The sequence below is a fragment of the Lissotriton helveticus genome, chromosome 7 (genome assembly GCF_964261635.1).
Source record: "Lissotriton helveticus chromosome 7, aLisHel1.1, whole genome shotgun sequence".
In the NCBI taxonomy this organism is placed as follows: domain Eukaryota; kingdom Metazoa; phylum Chordata; class Amphibia; order Caudata; family Salamandridae; genus Lissotriton; species Lissotriton helveticus.
Window position 1 is genome coordinate 1,443,258,166 of NC_136068.1, and position 20,554 is coordinate 1,443,278,719.

General features: G+C 44.3%; 1 protein-coding gene across 5 annotated transcripts in view; it reads left to right on the forward strand.

The window, feature by feature from the left end:
- Nucleotides 1-20,554, forward strand: part of LOC144770344 (uncharacterized) — a 502,241-nt gene that overhangs the window by 283,346 nt on the left and 198,341 nt on the right. For all 5 annotated transcript variants that reach the window (XM_078654801.1, XM_078654799.1, XM_078654800.1 and 2 more), the window contains one exon: nt 5,493-5,600. In XM_078654801.1, the coding sequence (XP_078510927.1) occupies nt 5,493-5,600 (108 nt within the window). The remainder of the gene's footprint in view (nt 1-5,492; nt 5,601-20,554) is intronic.

A 20,554-nucleotide genomic window follows, 5' to 3' on the forward strand; every position in this document is an offset into this window, starting at 1 on the left:
AATGGCGGTGGTCGCAGCTCATCTGCGCAGATCAGGGGTTCCAGTCTTCCTCTATCTCGACGACTGGTTGTTGAAGGCATGCTCTCCCCAGGCAGTCGTCTCCGACCTCCAGACTACGGCTGACCTCCAGTGTTTGCTGGGGTTCTCCATCCATGTGCCGAAGTCGCACCTGAGTCCCTCTCAGAAGCTCCCCTTCATCGGAGCGGTCCTGGATTCTACGCAGTTTCAGGTTTATCCTCCCGATCAGCGAGTCCGGGATATTCAGGCTATGATTCCGATCTTTCAGCCTCTATCCCGAGTTTCAGTCTGGATGACCCTCCGGCTCCTGGGCCTCATGGCCTACTGCATGCTGCCAGTGCAACATGCCAGATGGCATATGCAGGTTCCGCAGTGGGACCTGAAGTTCCAGTGGGCATAGCAGCAGGGCAACCTGTCCGATCACGTCCAGATCTCAGAGGGCACTGCACGACAATTGCAGTGGTGGCTCACGAATCGCGATTGGGTCAATGGCAGATCCTTCTTCCTTCCCCAACCTGAGCACACAGTTGTGACTGATGCGTCCCACCTGGGATGGGGCGTCCACATGGGAGAGGCGGAGATCAGAGGCCTCTCATCTCTGGCGGAGTCCCGGCTCCACATCAACTTTATGGAGCTTCCTTCCCTCTGTCCGGGGAAGTGTAGTGCAGGTGTTCACAGACAACACCACCGCCATGTGGTACTGCAACAAACAGGGCGGGGTGGGGTCCTGGACCCTATGTCAAGATGCTCTCCACCTCTGGACATGGCTGGAACATCAAGGCATTTCCTTGGTGGTTTAACACCTGGCAGGTTCTTTGAATGCCAGGGAGGACAAACTCAGCCACCGGTGCATGATGGATCACAAATGGCATCTGAACTCAGACGTGGCGCAAGGTCTCTTTCTGCAGTGGGGAGACCTTGGTTAGATCTATTCGCCACTGAAGAGCATTCGCAATGTCATCAGTTCTGCGCCTTGGAATTTCCAAGGCGACGCTCGCTCAGCGACGCTTTTCATCACGAGGGGAGCTGCGGTCTTTTGTACGCCTTTCCACCTATTCCACTTCTGCCCAAGTGCATTCTTGTGGCTCTGGATTGGGCACGAAGATTCTGGTATCCCGAGCTACTCAGCATGGTGAACGGGCTGTGTGTTGCGCTGGTTGCCTGGCTGATATTGGCAGCAGATTAAGATAACTTGGAGCACGAGGGGCAGCGGGGGCTTAAGTAAAGGTCTGAGTCCCGTTCTGATATCACAAGCTGCATTTCCAGATACCGGCTGCGGTACCGGGGCGCCCGTATTGCCTGAACTATCTTAATTGAGTCCCCTTGGTTGGGACTATATCTTTACCAAAGATCCTTGATAATAACAGAACTGTAACCCAAGAGAACCGTTTTGCAACCATAGCTTATTGTGTATGTTGGCATTTATGTTATTTGGTCTTGCCTAATTTTTAGATAAAGAATCTATTTTTTTAATTACCTGTGTGGTGTCCATTTGTGGTGTTTCACAGTGTTATTGTGGGTGCTGGTACAAATACTTTACAAATGCAAATTATGTGGCTTAATACGGCAGGTTTTGAAATGGTATCAGTTCATTATTTTCTACTACTTGCACATATCAACACTGTCTGGACAAAGTTTTTAGCTTATAAGTACTAGCCTAACACCCAAATACGTTATTATAAAACAATGGTCCAAAGACTGTTATTTGTGATGTCACAATTAGTCAACAATTTGCAAATTCGTGATCTGAGTATAATAATCTACTCTAATCAAATCAATTGGATACTCTTAAAGGTGCAACAGCAAAATTAAACATTCAGTAGTGGTTTATTTATTTTTCCACTCTTAGTAATGCACTCCTAATGATGCACATAATTCTAAAAAATACATCTGTGTCATATTGGTTGCCCCAAGTGGAGCGTGCAAAAATAGAAAAGAGTGATAAAGTTCAGTGATAAGAAAAGAAAGGAAATGCAAAGATTTGTGACATAAAAATACAATAGTTATATTATACACAAGGATCCATTGATTATCCCTACACTAGAACCTGGCCTTCCAAAAGTCAAACCATCAATTGTAAGTCAATCAGAAACCTATATTGGTAAATTAAAGTGCACAAAGGAACAATATATAGGTCCAGGCAGATATAAAATGGGCGTCGACGTTTCGACTCGACTTCTGGCCTTCCGGTAATTTAAACCTGGGCCTTGCGAGTCTTCATCAGGACTGTATCGGGCAACCAAACACCAGTGGATGACCCTATAAGACAAGGTTTAAATTACCGGAAGGCCAGAAGTCGAGTCGAAACGTCGACGCCCATTTTATATCTGCCTGGACCTATATATTGTTCCTTTGTGCACTTTAATTTACCAATATAGGTTTCTGATTGACTTACAATTGATGGTTTGACTTTTGGAAGGCCAGGTTCTAGTGTAGGGATAATCAATGGATCCTTGTGTATAATATAACTATTGTATTTTTATGTCACAAATCTTTGCATTTCCTTTCTTTTCTTATCACTGAACTTTATCACTCTTTTCTATTTTTGCACGCTCCACTTGGGGCAACCAATATGACCCAGATGTATTTTTTAGAATTATGTGCATCATTAAGAGTGCATTACTAAGAGTGGAAAAATAAATAAACCACTACTGAATGTTTAATTTTGCTGTTGCACCTTTAAGAGTATCCAATTTATTTGATTAGAGTAGATTATTATACTCAGATCACGAATTTGCAAATTGTTGACTAATTGTGACATCACAAATAACAGTCTTTGGACCATTGTTTTATAATAACGTTAATCACCCAGGTCCTAGACCAATTGGGTTACCCCATTTTCATTAAGGGTAACACCCAAATACAGCAATATGCAACTGAAAGCTGAACAGTCAACTTTTGTGAAGTGCCTTCCGCTGCACAGCAACACACGTCGCCACATTTTCAGTAAGTTTTGATCCGTTTGAATGAAAAACACCTTTTTTGGGGTTAGAATCTGCAAATTATGCAGCAGATGATGGATTATGTGGCAAATAAAGCAAATCCAAAATTATGTGAAAAATGCATTGGCAGAATCACATAACTCCAGTGGCCCTGCATGAGACAGTGAGGGTTACCAGGTGTAGGAGTCACATTTCCTTCATAGCTCACTATGCTACGATTGAAGGATTACAATTTATAAACTGTAAGTAACAAAAAGATGTCTGTTAAAAGCAGTAACCCATTTACCTATCTACATAAATTGCAAATCTTTCATCTGGATGTTACATATTGTGCGTTTCAGGAAACCCATTAACACGCTATGCTACTTTGATTCAAAACTGGGACCAGACAAAACATAGATCTCTCTAGCAAGTGCTTTAACCTCCGGAGTTATTTTACCATCATTATTATTATTATTCCCTGATATTTACTGGGCACACAAAGATCTATGCAGCAGGTGCCTTAAACCCAAAAGATATTTTAAAATGCAGACTTTACAAACAATTACACTAAACAGACATACATTCCACTTTTTCACCATATCGTCAGTTTCTTTGTGGCAAAGTTTGTAAAAAAACAATTAATGGTTAAATTCCTGCCCAGATTTTGTGCTTTGTTGCGAATTTTTTTCGATGCCACCTGACCCAAAATCTAATTGGTTAAATCTCGTAATGCGCTCAAATGTACTCATGATAGACCTGCTTAACATGTGTGTGCTGACGTCACTCCCTGTGAGTTAATGTATTGTGATGTCGCTTCATATGATATCACTGTGATGTCATGTGTCTTGATGCACTTCAATGCTGCCTAACTTGGTTAGGCCCCCCAATTCCTATTTTAGGACTTGTGCCCTGGTAGAGTGTTATTAACAGCTGTGCTGGCCCTGATTGGGCCGTTGATAACAAAATGTGGCATATGGCCTTGCCATTGATCAGAACGCTGATGTGTAGGGCTCCGTTGCGGATTTGTGAGTCCTGCTTGAAGGCTCACCTAAGCCCAAACAGAGCACGAGTCCTGCTTGAAGGCTCACCTAAGCTCAAACAGAGCACGAGTCCTGCTTGAAGGCTCACCTAAGCCAAAACAGAGCACGAGTCCTGCTTGAAGGCTCACCTAAGCCCAAACAGAGCACGAGTCCTGCTTGAAGGCTCACCTAAGCCCAAACAGAGCACGAGTCCTGCTTGAAGGCTCACCTAAGCCCAAACAGAGCACGAGTTCTGCTTGAAGGCTCACCTAAGCCCAAACAGAGCACTGCCTGTCAGGGATTTAAATACACAAACTGCCTGTTGACCTCGCTGGCCAAGGCATGCACAAATTGTGTATATTTCTCTGCTGCCACTCTGACATTCACCACACAGCTTCAGACATTCGGATTGATAGTGGACAAGCAGGGGAGGGCAATGTCCTAATAAGCGAGCCACTACTGCATCTATTAGTAGAGGTTACATAAATGGTAGCTTCGTATTTTGGCGTCATAATGGCATTGAGGGATTCTGGTTATGTTTACAAATCATTCGGCCTTGTGGTTTGTCACCAGAACCCCAAGATGGCTGAATTCAATAATGTACATGTTGACTGTTGTGTATTCTTTCCGGGGCAAGTTTATTTCAGTGCCCATTACATGAAGAAATACCGTTTTTATAAAGGAACATTTATTTTGTAAAACAGTTAAATATTGGACGTTACTTCTGATTCATCTGCTGCAAAAAAAAGTTTAAAAAAACATTTAATACTTTGAGAAAGTGCGGTTTTATTAAATACATGATTTGCTGTGGAAGTGAGTGTTTTTAGCCGCTGTTTGTGGCTTCAGCTAACCTGGGGCCTGTGTTGCACTTAAAAAGTTCAAGTTTTGCTTACCTTATGTCAGGAGATGGCAGGTTAAACAAAGGAAAATGGTGAATCTCGGCAGTGTGGTTTAGGGTCATCATTACATTACTAGCAGTTACCACCCCCATCGAAATTATGATATCACGATTGTTTCTGCAGGCCAGTTTATTTTCACCCTGAGATTTGGGCTCCTGAAAGCAGCTAAAATCTGCTTGTGAAAATGAGGGCTTAACTGCCATGGGACACAAAATGACTAAGTCCACTGGTTATTTATAATGTCTAACGGGACCCTCAGGGTCCCACTTATAACAGCATGGATTTCCTCCACCCCTGGAGTTATAAAAGTCCCATGTATCAGTAACTCCGAAGATAGGGGTAATCAGGGCCATTTTCAAGGCCACTCGCAATGAGGGCCCAAGTAACTGAATCGAATGAACATAGGGCCTGATTCAGAGTACTAGTACTCCATCACAAACGTGGCGGTTATCCCACCCACCCGCCTTATTGTTTACTAGTGCCACAGCATATAATGCACTTTTAATAAGGCAAACAGGATATATCTCTGACATTTGTGATAGAGTAATCTGTTTGACAAACTCTATATCAGGTCCATAATTATTATTATTATTTTTTTTAATTTGCAAATATTTTCCATTTCCTCCAACTAGGTATTCCAGTTGCCACTTCTGTGTTTTCAATAAAAAATAAACCACATGATTCCTCATCTACAAAGCAAGGATTGGACCTGGGAAAAGGGTTTCTTGAAATGTCTCCGGGTGAGTGCAAATTTGACATACCAACTTGTGAACAGCTCGAAATGGAATAGTGTATGCAGTTCTAGAGCCAGACCCTGCTTCAGTTCTAAAATATGTTGAGAAGTTGGAGGGAAGTTGTCAGTTACTGCTTGAGTTATGTGGTGTGTAAGGATGCATATAGCAGTGCAATAATTTAAGTATACAAATGACATCCTTTGCCTAGAATTTAATCTTAACTTAATTAATCATTATGGTTAAATGTTTGAGTTTACTGTATTTACACACAGCTTGTGGAATGTCAGGGCATAGAATTCGTTTGATATCCGAAGGCGCGCCTAAGGCAAGCCCGTCTGCGCCCGTCCGCGACCAGGCCGCGGCGAGCGCGGGCCACTCTGCCCAACTTACCATAAGCCATGGGGCCTCCCCTTCATTATACTCTCGGGAGACTCTGCTCAACCTGAGTGAGTATGCGTATGAAGGACACTTTTCTTTTGCCGACACTGCTTTCCCTCTGAGTGACTTTGCGATCAGGGGTCTGCTAGCGGGCGGATTTCTTAATGTAAGATCACTGCCGAAGCATGCTGCTGAAATTCAACTATTAGTAGAAACTTATCAGTTAGATGCTCTTTTTTGTACCGAGACGTGGACCCACTCTGACTGTGAAATCGAGCTTGACTGGGCTTGTCCGCAGGATTATAAAATCCTGCATCTACCCAGACCCAAAAGTCGGGGGGTGGGGTGGGAATTATCTATAGAGCCTCCTGGCACGTTAACATCCTAGATATGGACCCGGTTGTTGGGACTGAGCTCCTCTGCCTCTCAATTAACAGTCACATAGGAGTTACCTTCACGGTAATTATCTGTTATCGCCCACCGGGGGCCTTCAGTGCCCAGCATCAACAATCGCTACTTACTTCTCTCTCCAACATGGCGACTTCCCACAATAAGCTAATTATCTTAGGGGATTTTAATCTATGGCCGAATGGTCCTTTAGATACTGGACTGCATAATCTTTTGCTCTCTTGTGAGAGCGTGGGGCTGCAACAACTAGTCAGGGAACCCACTCATAGAGCAGGGCATCGACTTGATCTTATTTTTTCCACCCCTCAGCTAGTACATTTGAATGATATCCTGCCCATGGGCTGGACTGACCATTCTCTCCTTAAATTCTACATCAACTGTAAGGGAGCTAAAATGCCGGCACGCAGTACCTCCTCTGAATTCATGTACAGAGACTGGAAAGCTCTGGAAAGGCGTAGAACTACTGGTGCCGTGTTCCAAGTGGAGGATAGTTTTTCTCCAAACTGTCCAGCTGAGGATAACTATGAGGCCTTTTGTCTTAGGATATCGACAACTATTGACTCCCTAGTTCCACTAAAAAAATGTAAGCACAAGGGTAGAGTATCAGCTCCTTGGTTTGATGATTCTTTAAAGGTCCTTAAACTGGCCTGTAAGCAGGCTGAAAGAAAATGGAGACAGGGTTACCTTGATGCTAACAAGCAACTCTGGAAAACTAAACTTTTGGAATACAAAACTGCGATTATGAAATCCAAATCCGCTTACTTTTGTTCCACAATTTGTACAGCCGCCAACAGTTCCAAAAGTATTTTCCAGATTTTGAACAGCCTTACTCACCCTGACTGCGCTAAAAAATCAATCCCTCCCACACAACCCCTTTGCGACAATCTTGCGCTGTTTTTCAAATAAAAAATTGAGACTATCATTCGAAACCTGAGCATCTCCCCCACACTGGCCGGCCCCACCTGCCCTGAGGTCATCATCATTGATTATGGAGCGGCGAGCCCAGGGGGCCAGCCTATGAACTGCTTGTGGGAGTTTCCCTCCATCACTGAGGCGGAATTTGACAGACTGGCTCAATGGATTTCCTCTGGCTCTCCTCTCGACCCCATTCCCCCTAAAAACTGGAAGGCATCCGGAGAGGAACTCTTTCCCACTCTCAGCAGGATTTGCAATCAATCCCTGAGCAGTGGCCTAGTTCCTGCCCCCCGGAAGCAGGCTCTCATTAGGCCACCCTCTCTGAATCCTGAGTGTCTACAGAATTATCGACCCATCTCCCTGCTACCATTCCCGGCAAAAATTGCCGAGCGCTGGGTGAGATGGTGTCTCTCCAAACATCTGGAGCAGAATCATTTCCTGGACGAAATACAATTCGGCTTTCGTCCAGCCCATGGCACTGAAACAGCTCTACTTACTGCCATGGAGGACCTTCGTATGCGTGCAGACAGGGGCCAGGCAGTAGCCTTGATCCTGTTGGACCTGTCTGCCGCATTCGATACGGTCAATCACGTGATTCTATTGGAGAGACTAAGAGAGGCCGGGGTGGGCGGCACTGCCCTGCTTTGGTTTCACTCCTTCCTGCGGGATAGGAAGCAGGCTGTGTCCCTCCCCCCGTTTCAATCGGCCTTCTCCCCGGTGATCCATGGGATGCCTCAAGGCTCGTCCATCAGCCCGATTTTATTTAACGCCTACCTAAAACCACTGATTACGTTAACAAAATCCCACAGGCTAAAAGCAATTAACTATGCCGACGACACTCAGCTCATCCTCTCTTGGGAGGGTGAGGAATCGATTCCTTTGGAGTCGTTTCATGACTGTCTGCGAGACACGGCTGGCTGGCTACACAATAATTCCCTACAGTTCAACGCCTCCAAAACCGAGGTTCTGTTCTGTGCCGGAAGTCGGATTCCTCACCCGTTCCCGGCGGAGTTTTGGCCCCCTGAAACCCTGGAAAAGCCACAGCTGGTCACCACTGTTCGCAATCTGGGTGTTATGATGGACAACAAACTCAGCATGGAAGCCCAGGTTGCGAAAACAGTGTCCACCTGCTCTGCCCTTATTCACTCTCTTCGTAAGATCTTGCCACTCCTTCCCTCACGGGCCAGGGCCTTAATAGTCAGGTGCACCATTCTTAGTCGCCTTGACTATTGCAATGCGCTGTTGCTCGAGGCCCCGTCTGTGCTGCTAGACAGACTCCAAAGAGTTCAAACAGCCGCTGCCAAACTGGCCCTGGGCTGGCCTAGGAGATCCTCGGCCACTGTGGCAATGGCCGAGCTTCATTGGCTCCCAATGAAACAGCGAGTTGCTTTTAAATCTCTCTGTCTTGTTTTTAAAGCTTTGCATGGAGTCAGGCCCGGCCCCCTGCAATCTATGTTTGACTGGTACATTCCAACCAGAGCCCTCCGATCTACAACGGCCTGTCTTGTCAAAATACCGAGGTTTAAAAAGGTCAGGACAGGAGGAAGATCTTTCAAGGTTGCAGCAGCTAAACTTTGGAATAGCTTGCCTTTGGATGTCCGTCAAACAAGTGAACTTCTCCCTTTTAGGAAACGGGTCAAAACTTGGCTGTTTCCAAAATGTTAACTGCTGATTATTCTACTGTTGTCTCCCAGTGCATCTTTCTTAGGAGTTATCTCAGCGCCAGGATACCTGTAAGGTGATAGTTGCGCTATATAAATGTTTTAAATAAATAAATAAATAAATATCCCTTCTTCAGATAGTTGCTGTACACTCCCGGTACTTTTGCACAGATGGGTAACTTAAATCTCCTTCTGAAATACACTCTGTCTCCTTAGGGCATAGTTAGGGGCATCCTCAAAGCTTGATGTGTGTGTTTTGTCCTTTGCCTCGTGTTGATCTTTTGAGAGCAGGGACAACAATTAAGTAATAAAGAATAAGATATATTAGAACTTAGTTAAAAAAAATTAACCCTGGACCTAATATCATCACCTGGATGTTTCAACAACTGGCCAAATTTGTTGAAAATAAATAAATTACAGAACTGTTTGTGGACTCAATTCTGCTAAATATGTTTAATTGAGTGTGTGTAGTGTGTTGTCCAAAATAAATACATATCCTGAATGAGTGGCTGTTGTCTAAAAGTGTCTGTAAAATGATAATTTTTCTAACTATCAAGCCCAAGTTTGGCAATTGTCTTAAACACATTTTTGTTTTTCTTGCTCGGAGCAGCAAACCTAATAGGACCAGAAAATGCCTCTCTCATTACTCCATTCCTTAAACCAGCACAGGTTGGGGGAGTGGGGAGAGATAATGCTCAATAGACGCACTCAATCAGTAAACGTATCCAGCAATGGTTTTTTGTACTTGAACAACATCACCATAAACAGATAACATCTCGAATATAATTCAACCCGAGTTTTCAGTTCTTCCCATTTAAGTCTAGATCAAATATATCAAGATATATTTGCAGAGTTTATAAGCTCTCAAACATCCTAGAGCATGGTTTTAGGTATTCTGACAGATACAAAAACATATTTTATTATTTCAATAGATTTAATCATATTGTTCAATACTTTATTTATTTATTTAATGAGTTTTATATAGCGCTGGCTAGACCTGTAGGTATCAGAGCGCTTTATATTTGGTAACACAATGTTACAGATAATAACAACAATTACACATTACATAAAAAATAAACAACACATTAAAAGAGGAAAAAAAGGCGAGAGGAGGGGGGAAGGGAAAAGTGTGAAGGGGAGGATGAGAGAAAAGACGGCAGGAGAGACGAAAGGAAGTCTGCCCAAAGACCCACTGGGTAGGTGATGACCTAGGAGGGAATCCACAGCCTGTTTTTAGCTAAACAGGGTAGCTCAATTGGGCATCAGTCAAATAGCTAGGTCTCAACTGACGAGGGAAAGTTCACATAAGAAAGTCCAGTGGATAATCAGGGTGGGAACTATGAGCAAGGATGGGTGAGGGCAGGGGTCAATAGTCGGAAAGAGGAGAAGAGTAGAGCGGTAGGGGGTAGGTTGAAGGTGGAAGAGTGGGATAAGGTCAGGAGAGACTCAGGAGAGATTGCCCAAGGAACGGCTGGGTAAGTGATGACCAAGGAGGGAATCCATAGCCCATCTCCCCGTTAGCTCGCGAGGTAGCTCCACCGGGCATCAGTCAAAATGGCTGGGTCTCAGCTGTTGATGGAGAGTTCACAGAGTCAATGACTGAGGCGACCATCTTGTAGTCAGGCAGGGGGGAATGAGTCATTGATGTACGAATTCAGACGATCCCCACAATTGTCTACAATCCGGATGAAAGGGGGTGCAAACTAAGCAGAGGATCGGCATGATGAACAGATACTGGCCAAGCCTATTCAGATGTTTGAATGCTGTGCAAGGTCTATGAGCATGTTTATTGATTCAGCCAAAAAAATTAACCCTTGTACATTTAGAAAATTCAGTCATGCACAAAAAGTATTTTGTTGCTTGTTACAGACAAATACGGTTATCCTTAATTTTCTTTACAGTTCATATGTGTGGTGTATTTTTTAATTGATTACTACAGGTACCATCAAGTAAATCGCCTCTTGGAACCTTGAGGCACCAGTGGTTAAATAGGCAGACGTCTTTTGGATATCAATTATGAGAAGAGAAATGTTTTAGTTTTTTTATCTTCCCTTTTTGTCACCCATTGGTGTGGATTAAAACCTGCTCCTCTCGTGGTCAGCATTTCTATATCACACTGACTTTACCTTTTCTTTTCTCCAGTTCCTAGCTGTTTTCTTTTTGCACTTTCTTGTTTCAACTCTGATAGTCAATTCCACACTATTTTGAGGGTAAGTATTGTGTCATGTACCCCAAGCTGTTTTCAGCACCCGCCCTTTTCAAATATTGTGTGTTCTGGCTTTATGGTGTGGCTTCTGGTATTCATGTGCTCCAAATATGATACTGTTGGGACGAGGTACTTTAAATACCATTTGTTGCCTTACTATGCAAAGTGAGTCTAGCCAAAAGAAACCATTTAATTTTAATTTCTAAAGAGGTGAAGAAGAAGTCATGAGTTCAGTATAATAGCTATTAGTTCCCTTCCTCTTTAGAAATCAGGCACTCGAGCCAAACACCACAGTTGTTATTTACCTCATAGAGGGAAATATAGAGTCTTGTAGAGAATGCAACTATCCCTTGTCCCTGATGTCCAATGATTTGTGAGACCTGTTCCAGTGTCCAAGTTTAAAGAACTGGTGTTTGTAGCCCAGGATTTGGAGTCTCTCGGGGACTGGCCATACCTTTACACTTGAGGCTCTGTCGTACCATTGGATTTAGTCTAACTCCTCATCAGCATGCAAGAGCCCTATTCTGTCAGTGCGCTTCTGGGTCAGGTAAGCATTTGACTCTCCTCAGAGCTTGTTGCTTGTAGAGATGGAGAACTGCTTCCTCTCTGGGCGAATTAGCTACTCAGTGGTTGCTCCCATTGGTGCCATGGGCAGATCCTATATGAAAAAATGTGTCCTTTTCTGGGATCTTTTTTTTCTCACTAGCATTCAAGGATTGAGTAAAATAATGCCACTTGTTTGCTTAGTTAAGGGTTGTTCATCATGACATAGCTGTAGAGGATGCTTGCCCTTAAACTCATTATACCAACACATTTGAAGGGTCATAGGAATTGCAGTAAGTAGGCAGCATTGATTGCACCCTTGGCTTGCCGGCTTAAAAGGTCCTTTCGTAAATGACACTTTTAACCAAGTGAGGTCTAAGTTTGGTGAGGTCGAGATATGTTCACAAATCGCTGGTACTCAAGGTGAGACTATTTCTTACATGGGAAAAGGACCCCACTAAGGGTAGAACAGTTCATTTGTTATTTAACTTGGTGAGGAAGGTATTCAGTGTCGCCCTCCAGCTCTTCTGAATCAAAGGGCCCTTAAAAAATCAAACACAGCTCTATTTGTTGTAGCTCACTGGTGACTCGAACCTTGCATCACCAAATCTAGTTAGCCACCTCCTTTGCCACCAAAGGGATGGCTACCCTCCAAAACCTCTTGTCCATTGACAATTAAAGGATCCTCTATCAATCCATATAAGTGCACAGTTCAATGGCTACCTTCTTGCAAAATTAACCCTTGCCTTACTTGACTTTTATCTACCAATCTCAGTATTAATATGGCTGCTGAAGGCATGATGCAAACAAACCTAGGTTCCAACATATATTGTTTTCTAAGAGGATAGAACCTCTTGCATGCTCCTTTATTTTACATGTTATTACTTTCTTATAACACAAAACACAGAACATTAATGCCAGTACTTAGTTGTACATAAATGAAGAATGGCGTATGTACCATGGTAATACTGGCCATCAGAATTAAACAGTGATCTGTGCATTGTAATACATTGTAAGTCAACTGAAAAATGTGTACATCTTGTAAACTTGTCCAACCAAAATACATGCAAATTAAAACATGTAATTTCTTCTCAGCAGCAAACAATTAACAAACAACTATACCCCAACCCTGCCCAAAGTTACACCTTCCTAAGCTGTCAGATTTTTAGCTCGTTTCACACCCAAAGCTACTTCATTGAAGTCAAATACTTCCTCTCTCAGAATCTTCCTGCAAATTCTGAGAGCTGTCAGATGCATCTGAACCCAAGTCCGGAGCTCGAAGGTTATCATCTGATTATTCCCATGCTCTAGGATGATCAAATTTCCCTAGCCCTTTTTCCAATTCACGAAACAAAAAGAGTACACTCGAGTCCTGTCCATCTAGCTAACTCATTACTCTCGTACTAGCTCATTCCTCCATCTAAGGATTAGATGTCACCCAGCAGATTTCCAATGCATTGTCAATTCTTTTTTGTAACAAACCATGCCAGATCAATCCATCTATTAGTGGTTCTTCGTTTTTTAGGTTCTGGGTAACCCCCAAGGAAACAAGCCTAAGGTGCACAAGGAATATCCCATTGCGTGACATCATTGACACAGTCCACCACTGCATCCCACTAGCCAGTTCATCAATGTACAGGACCATACCATATGGAACAATTCTGCTCTGTGTTCTCAGCATCTTGGACATGCTGCTGTTGCAGCATCATAGATCTTATTGATCCAACCAGGATAAGATAAGCTTGATGAAGAAAATAAAAATTAATTAATTTGAATCTGGCATTTCAGCAAACAGCGGATATGTTTGCTAGAATCTTTTCCCAATCAGTATCAGAAATCCGCATCCTCAGATCCTTCTCCCATTCAAGTTTCAGATCTGTAAGGGAAGTTAGAATGTTCTCCCGTATGGCAAGGCACAATGACGTGACCGCTTTCCCACGACCTGTGATTGTACAGAGCAGATGACAGACGTTATGAGTTTCAGGTTTCAACTCTATTGACTACTATTCCCCGGTGCAACAAGAATTGCCCACCAGGCATACCGAAGTCTTCTACCAAGTCAGCAAATAAGCTTAATTCTCCATCCTGATAAAAATCGCCAATTTTGTTTAACCCATAAGCAATCCACGCTGCAGTCCCTCCCAAAGCCCCATTACGGGCCCCCTTTTTCAACCACCTAAGGAGGCAGATCTAGCACGTAGGGTTTAGGGACGCAAGTTTCTGCAAGTAACTCTGCCGACACGGCTGTATCACCTTAAGCTCATGGGAGACTGCATGCACCCACCTCCGTGGAAACAATATGGCTCTCAAGTCATGAGGTGCACCAATAACACCTTCATGAGGATGCAACCTACAATAAACCCACTGGTTGAACCACTGCAGTTGCAACACCAAGTAGAATGCTTCAAAGTCCGAAAGTCCGGTGCAGTCAGCCCACCCTCCGCTACTGGATGCTGCAACTTAACTAATGATTCGGCCACTACAAGTCCCCCAAATCAATTCCAAAAGAAGTGATTCCACTTCTCATAATACCCAGCAAGGCACCAATGTTGACACAGTAGAGAAAAAATAAAGCAGTTGCGGAAGCACTTCCATCTTGGCCACTGCTATTCTACCGGCCACAGATAATGGCAGTTTCGCCCAAAAGTTATTTCTAAGCACTCCAGTTGCTGCCCCAACATTACCATCTATAGATCTTGGTGGTTATGATATATGTTAACTCCTAAATATTTCAGACATGTAGGGTAAGACGGAGTTGGTGAGCCAGTGTCAACACTAAGCAGAAACAGAAGGCATTTCTGCCAGTTAATGTCTAGGCTAGAGACTGTGCCAAAGCTTTCCAGCAAACCTATTGCACCAGGCAGGTCAATATCAACATCTCTAAGAAATATTAGCATATCATCAGCATATAATACAGCATAATAGGATTGCCCACGAACCTTTAACCCACGGTAAAATCCCCCTACATGAGCACTGCTGGCTAATGGCTCCATTTCAATCGCAAACAAAAGGGGGGAGTGTGGACACCCCTGCCTAGTACCTCGTCCCACCTCTTATGAAGGAGAGATAGTTCTGCCAGTGCAAACCCGCACTGTCGGACCCGTATAAAGGAGTCTGGCCCAGCGTATATATGTTATGTTATATTAAATGGCACTTTTTGAGCGCACTAACACCCGAAGGTTTCCTGGCGCTTGCTGGAGGGACGTGTAAAAGAAAAACGAGGAAAGGATTACCCAAAGAGAGTAAACAGGAAAGTTTTAAGGAGTTTCCTGAACTGGAAGAGGGAGGCACTAGATTTAATGGCCTGGGGGAGGGGATTCCAGAATTTAGGGGCGAGAGAAGCAAAACGGCGACCCCCAAATTTATTGATTTTAAATTTGGGAGTAACAAGCAGGTGATGATGAGCTGAACGGAGGGAGCGTGCGGGTCGATACAAAGTGACCAAGGATTTCAAAAAAGCAGGACAAGGGCAGTGAAGGGATTTAAATACCATGCAGCCCATCTTGAAGGCTGCCCTCTCCTCCACTGTCAGCCAATGGAGCTTGCGGAGCAAGTGCTTCGCAGATTGCCACCTAGGGATCTTAAAGATGAGGCGGGCTCCCTGATTCTGCACGTCCTGAAGACGGTGCAGAAGAAATCGTGGGAGTGCATGGTAAAGGGAATTGGAAAAATCAAGGCGCGATAGGACAAGGGACATGACGACCTGACACAGAGCCGCATGTGGGAGTAGGTGCCTGATCTTCCGGATCTTTCGAAGTTGGAACATGCAAGAAGAGATCGTGGCACCCACTTGAGCTTTAAGTGACAGCTCCGCGTCAATCGTCACCCCCAAGCTCCTAACTGCCTTGAGTGGTGTAGGAGGGGGACCAAAGTCAAGGGGCCAAAACTTCGGGCCCCAATATGCAGCACTTGAGCCAGGGAGGTAGAAGCTCAGTCTTTCCAGGGTTAAGCTTTAACTGGTTTTGATTCATCCATTGTTGGATGTAAGTCATAACGGCGTGAAAGTTGTTAACCGCCTGTGGAGAATCAAGTGGAAAGACGAGCTGCAAGTCATCTGCATAATTGAAGACTGTGACGTCCCAATTATGGAGAGAACAAATTAAAGGGCGGAGGTAAAGATTAAATAATAAAGGGGAAAGTGAAGAGCCTTGGGGGACTCCGCAAGTGATGGAAGATTTAGACGCGGTGAAGGGACCTAGACGTACAGCTTGTGACCTGCCTGTAAGGAATGACTCGACCCACCTAAGAGCAGAACCCTGAATGCCGGCCTGTCCGACACGGTGGAGAAGGATGTCATGATCCACCGTGTCGAACGCGGCAGACAGGTCCAGAAGAACAAGGGCCTGTGGTCTCTTAGCATCTGCATTCCCTCTCAGAGTATCCATGACTGCCAAAATAACAGCTTCCGTTGAATGGGTCGGCCTGAAGCCGGCCTGATTGAGCTCAAGGAAGCAAGAACTCTCGATAAAGTTTGAAAAACACCGGGTGACATGGGCTTCGAGGAGTTTTGACAGATAAGGCAACAGGGATATTGGTCGATAGTTAGAGGGTTCAGCAGGATCCGCCCCTGGTTTTTTCAAGAGCGGCACGAGAATTGCTTCCTTAAAGGAGCTGGGAACTGTGCCAGAAATAAGGGATACATTCAAGAAAGGTAGTATGCATTCTGGCAGCTTAAGGCAGATGTCCCGCAGTACCGAGGGAGGACAGTGGTCATTCGGTGAACCCGATCTAACACGGGTGGCTAATTTCGCTAAAGTAGGGAAATCTAGGATAGGGAGCAAAGTGAGGGATAGAGGGTTATCCAGGGAAGCGTCGAGAAATGATGACGACTGTGAGGCAGGGATAATGGAGTCTTTAATTTTAATAATCTTCTCGATAAAGAAAAGATTAAGGGCCTCACAGGTTTCCTTAGTCGGGGTTTGGGCTGGGAGAGTCCTGTCGTCAGTAGTCAACTCATTCATAATCCTAAACACCTCTCGAGATTTATTAGTAGCTGAGAGAATTCTATCGGAGATATGCTCCGATTTAGCTGAGAGAATAGCTAGTTTATATTCTCTGCGGGCTGTTACATATCTCTGTCTAGATGAGTGGGAGTAATCCCGCCTCCATGTACGTTCCAGTTGGCGAACCTCGAGTTTTAATTGCTTGAGGTTGTCAGAGAACCACCGGTTGGCATTAGGATGTCTGGTGCAGGGGAACTTGATTACTGGGGCAAATTGGTCACTGGCCCCTTTTAACCAGCCACCGATGTCCATGTCCATCCTATTAACATCATCATGGGGGGAAGTGATAGGGCAGGTAGAGCCAGGGTTGCTAAAAATCCCTTAGAGTCGTATTTATTCCATTTGCGTGAGGAGCCGCCTGCCATCATGGGGGCCTTAGTCCGCCCACTAAGAGTGATGGTCGTGTCAATTATGTAGTGGTCCGACCACACACATGGAAGTGTAAAAGGTTGGGAGAGGGTTAAATTGGTGGTCCAAACCTGATCTAATATGTGACCTTTTACGTGAGTGGGTGAAGAGACAAGTTGACTCATGTTCAAGCTTGTCAGGGTCTCGGATAGTGCGGTGGCTTGTGCACCTGCATTGGCGTCATTGAACCAATAATTAAAATCCCCAAAAAGGGCGAAACTAGAAAATGATGGCAGAAGAGCAGTCAATTGTTCGCATAGTTTCTCAGCGAAGTCCGGCATGGGTCGAGGAGGGCGATATAAAAGGGCAAAAGAGAAAGCCCCAGCTTCCGTTCCCAGACTAATAAACAGATTCTCTACTTGTGATAATACGAGTGAGGACGAGGAAATGAGATGAAATCGTTTTGAAATGATAGCCGCCACCCCGCCACCAGGGTGGTCAGCGATACGGTCAGCATGGAGGAAGAAATAATCTGGGGGAAGGGCAGACAAAATGTCGGGAAGAGAATCCTCCGTGAGCCAGGACTCAGTCAACAGGAGTAGGTCAGGTTTTTCTTGTGTCAGCAAGATAAAGACCCAGGTACCAACCCCATATAAGCCATTACTTGATATAGAAAGTCCCAAAATACCAAAGACCTTCTCTTTATATCTTGCCATGGCAGCTGCTGTCCCTTTTCTGCAAAATTTTCATTCATAAGTGAAAGGAGTCTACGGATATTCAGCACAGTATTGCGCCTAGGAATAAATTCAGTTTGATCCATTGGAATTAAATTAGGCAAGTGGGGCAAGAGAGCCACGAATTTTACCAAGTATTTTGTAATCCTCATTAAGCATGGACAAAGGAAGATAAGCCCTAACATCTGTGGGAAGTCGCCCTGGCTTCAAAAATGGGATTACCAAAGCTTCACCTGTGGATACGGGAAGTACCGAAAAACAATAAAGTTAAATTGAAATCTACATGGATGACTGGTGGTATGGTGCAATGACCTAGTTTCTACCAGTTTGTGCGCACCGTTGGTGTAAGGTGTCCGTTGGTGCTGTAACCAATCTAAATTGTATTAGTGACTGGCCTCATCGGTCAGCGGCAACGAATGAGCACGTTTAATCAATGCGTGGTTTCAAAAGCTAGCGCCCACTCGGCGGAGGACCTAACCAGTATTGCCGGTTCCGGACCAGTCATCAGTGTAGATTTAAATTTAACTTTGTTTTTTCGGTCCTGAAGAATTGCCGCTTGATTTCATTTTTTGGGACTAAAAGGCAAGAAACATGATGAGCACATAAAAGCAACTACCTACAACATTATTGTAGAGAGTCGCCATCACCTTTTTAAATCAGGGTAGGAGGCAGGATTATTAAAGTAGTGGCTCTGACCACAGTCCTCTGTTTAAATTCACCTAATTCTTACCATACATCACACTTCTACACTTCAGGGTCCCTCACACGCACTCACCATACGGCAAGGATAAAAGATCTCCGCCAAAGAACCCCCCCTGAGGGTGCCCGTTGGGTATTGCACCGCCGACCCGACGAGGAGCATGCCCAAAGATGAAGCATGACACCCAGCGGGCTGAATGTGTGAGGGCACTCTATCCGAAAGGAGGAATTCCCCATCTCCTTTTTGGACAAATCACTCTGTAGTTTTCCACGTTTTAGTCACTTCATCAACCCTGTGACCTGTGTTAAAAATAGCCCTCCCCGGTCTCCTTTTTGTTAACATCATGCAATTCACTCATATCTGCCACAGGGAGTCAAATTTTGTTTCAAGTGCTTCCCTTGAGACAACGATAGCCTGCATGACTGTTTCCAGGTTAGGGCCAAAGCGCTTACCACTCAGGCTCTCCTTCTCAATTGTAGTTTTGTTCACAATTTTGGTGCCCAACATCTGAGAGGAGCCACACTCCAGAGGTTCCCTTTTCCTGCCAACTTTACCCATGGTGACGATCACTCAGTTCTTTGTAGAAATCATTTAGTACAGTAACCAAGCACTCCTAGGGTCTCATTAAATCAAACGCAATAATGAGGGATGAAACTTTGTGCCACCCAGCACACGAAAACCACACTTATTAAAGGTTTCCAGTTACCTCAGACCAGGACCCGTGCTCAACCATACATGGGTTCACAGTTTATACATAATAGAAGGCCCATATCACTACAGGCAGTGAATTACAGGCTCTTATTTTACAGGGCAGGACCACACAGTTCAAAATATCTGCTCCACGCAGCTGCACCAGGAATATCCAATAATGCAGAAAGGCAGTTTGATTTGCCACAGATGACCCTAACCTTAGAGTACAAGTACAGCAGGAAAGGCCACGAGCTTACAAATGTAGATCCAGATGCTCCAGGCCTCGCAAACGGTTATGAGGGGCCATAGCACAGCACAAGCGTTACCAGACTCCTGACCTTGTTATGAGTCATTGCAGTAGGATTTTTCATTTCGGGCTAGCCAAAGTTCTGGTGTGTAGTAGATATTTTTACAGTTTGATGAATTGCCACAGATGACTGTAGCCTCGGGTGTACAAATACAGCAGGAATGGCCACTTGCTTACAGTTGCTGCTCCAGGCCATGCAGACTGTAATAATGGGCCACACTGAGAGCTGCCTCACTAAACAAGCATTTGCAATGCAATAGGTCTCACATTTGTTAAAGTTAGAGCTGTTGTTGTTGAAAATTACTTTTGTTTTTTTATTTGCAATGGAGTTATATTTGCATAGCACTATTGCCAATGGTATAAAAAGGCAAAAGTAAAAAATATATATACAACGCCAACAGTACTAACTTTAACAAATGTGAGACATATTGCATTGGAAATACAAATTGGTCTCACGTTTGTTGGCGTTGAAGTTATTGACATTATATATGCCAATGTTTTTTACCTAGCCATGTTGCAGGGTGAAGTACCATATGTGCCCAAAAGAGGTCCCATTGATTATTATAATTCATGTTAATTCCTCATTAGGTTGTACTCTGTGTGGAGCTGATGAAGGGAAATTTATAGAAGGTCTCATATAAATGTGAGATGTACTAGTGAGTAAAGTAACCACTGCTATAATTGCTTCGGACCAAGCGTGTGTCCTGCCTGCAGCCCTTTAAGAAAATAGTACTCTGTGTCTGTAATTAAAATCTAGGGAAAAGCAACACATGTAACAGTGGGTGTCCTCATGGAAGGTTACAAGAAGAGACAAGGTGGTACTAAGAAGAGACTACTAAGTCTATTGACCAATGAAAAGCCGCCTTTTACAAAAGACAAGGACTGGAGGCAATTAAAAAGAAGGACGGAAAGCGGGCAGAGCTTTATGCCCATATCCTGAATACAGCATGTAATGAAGAGACAGCGCAAGCCCTGCCTAGGCGAGACCTTAAAAGCACCTCGCACACTGAGAGCCGATTATGTTACAAATCACAACCAAACATGAGAGCACCTTTCACTAGTCATGC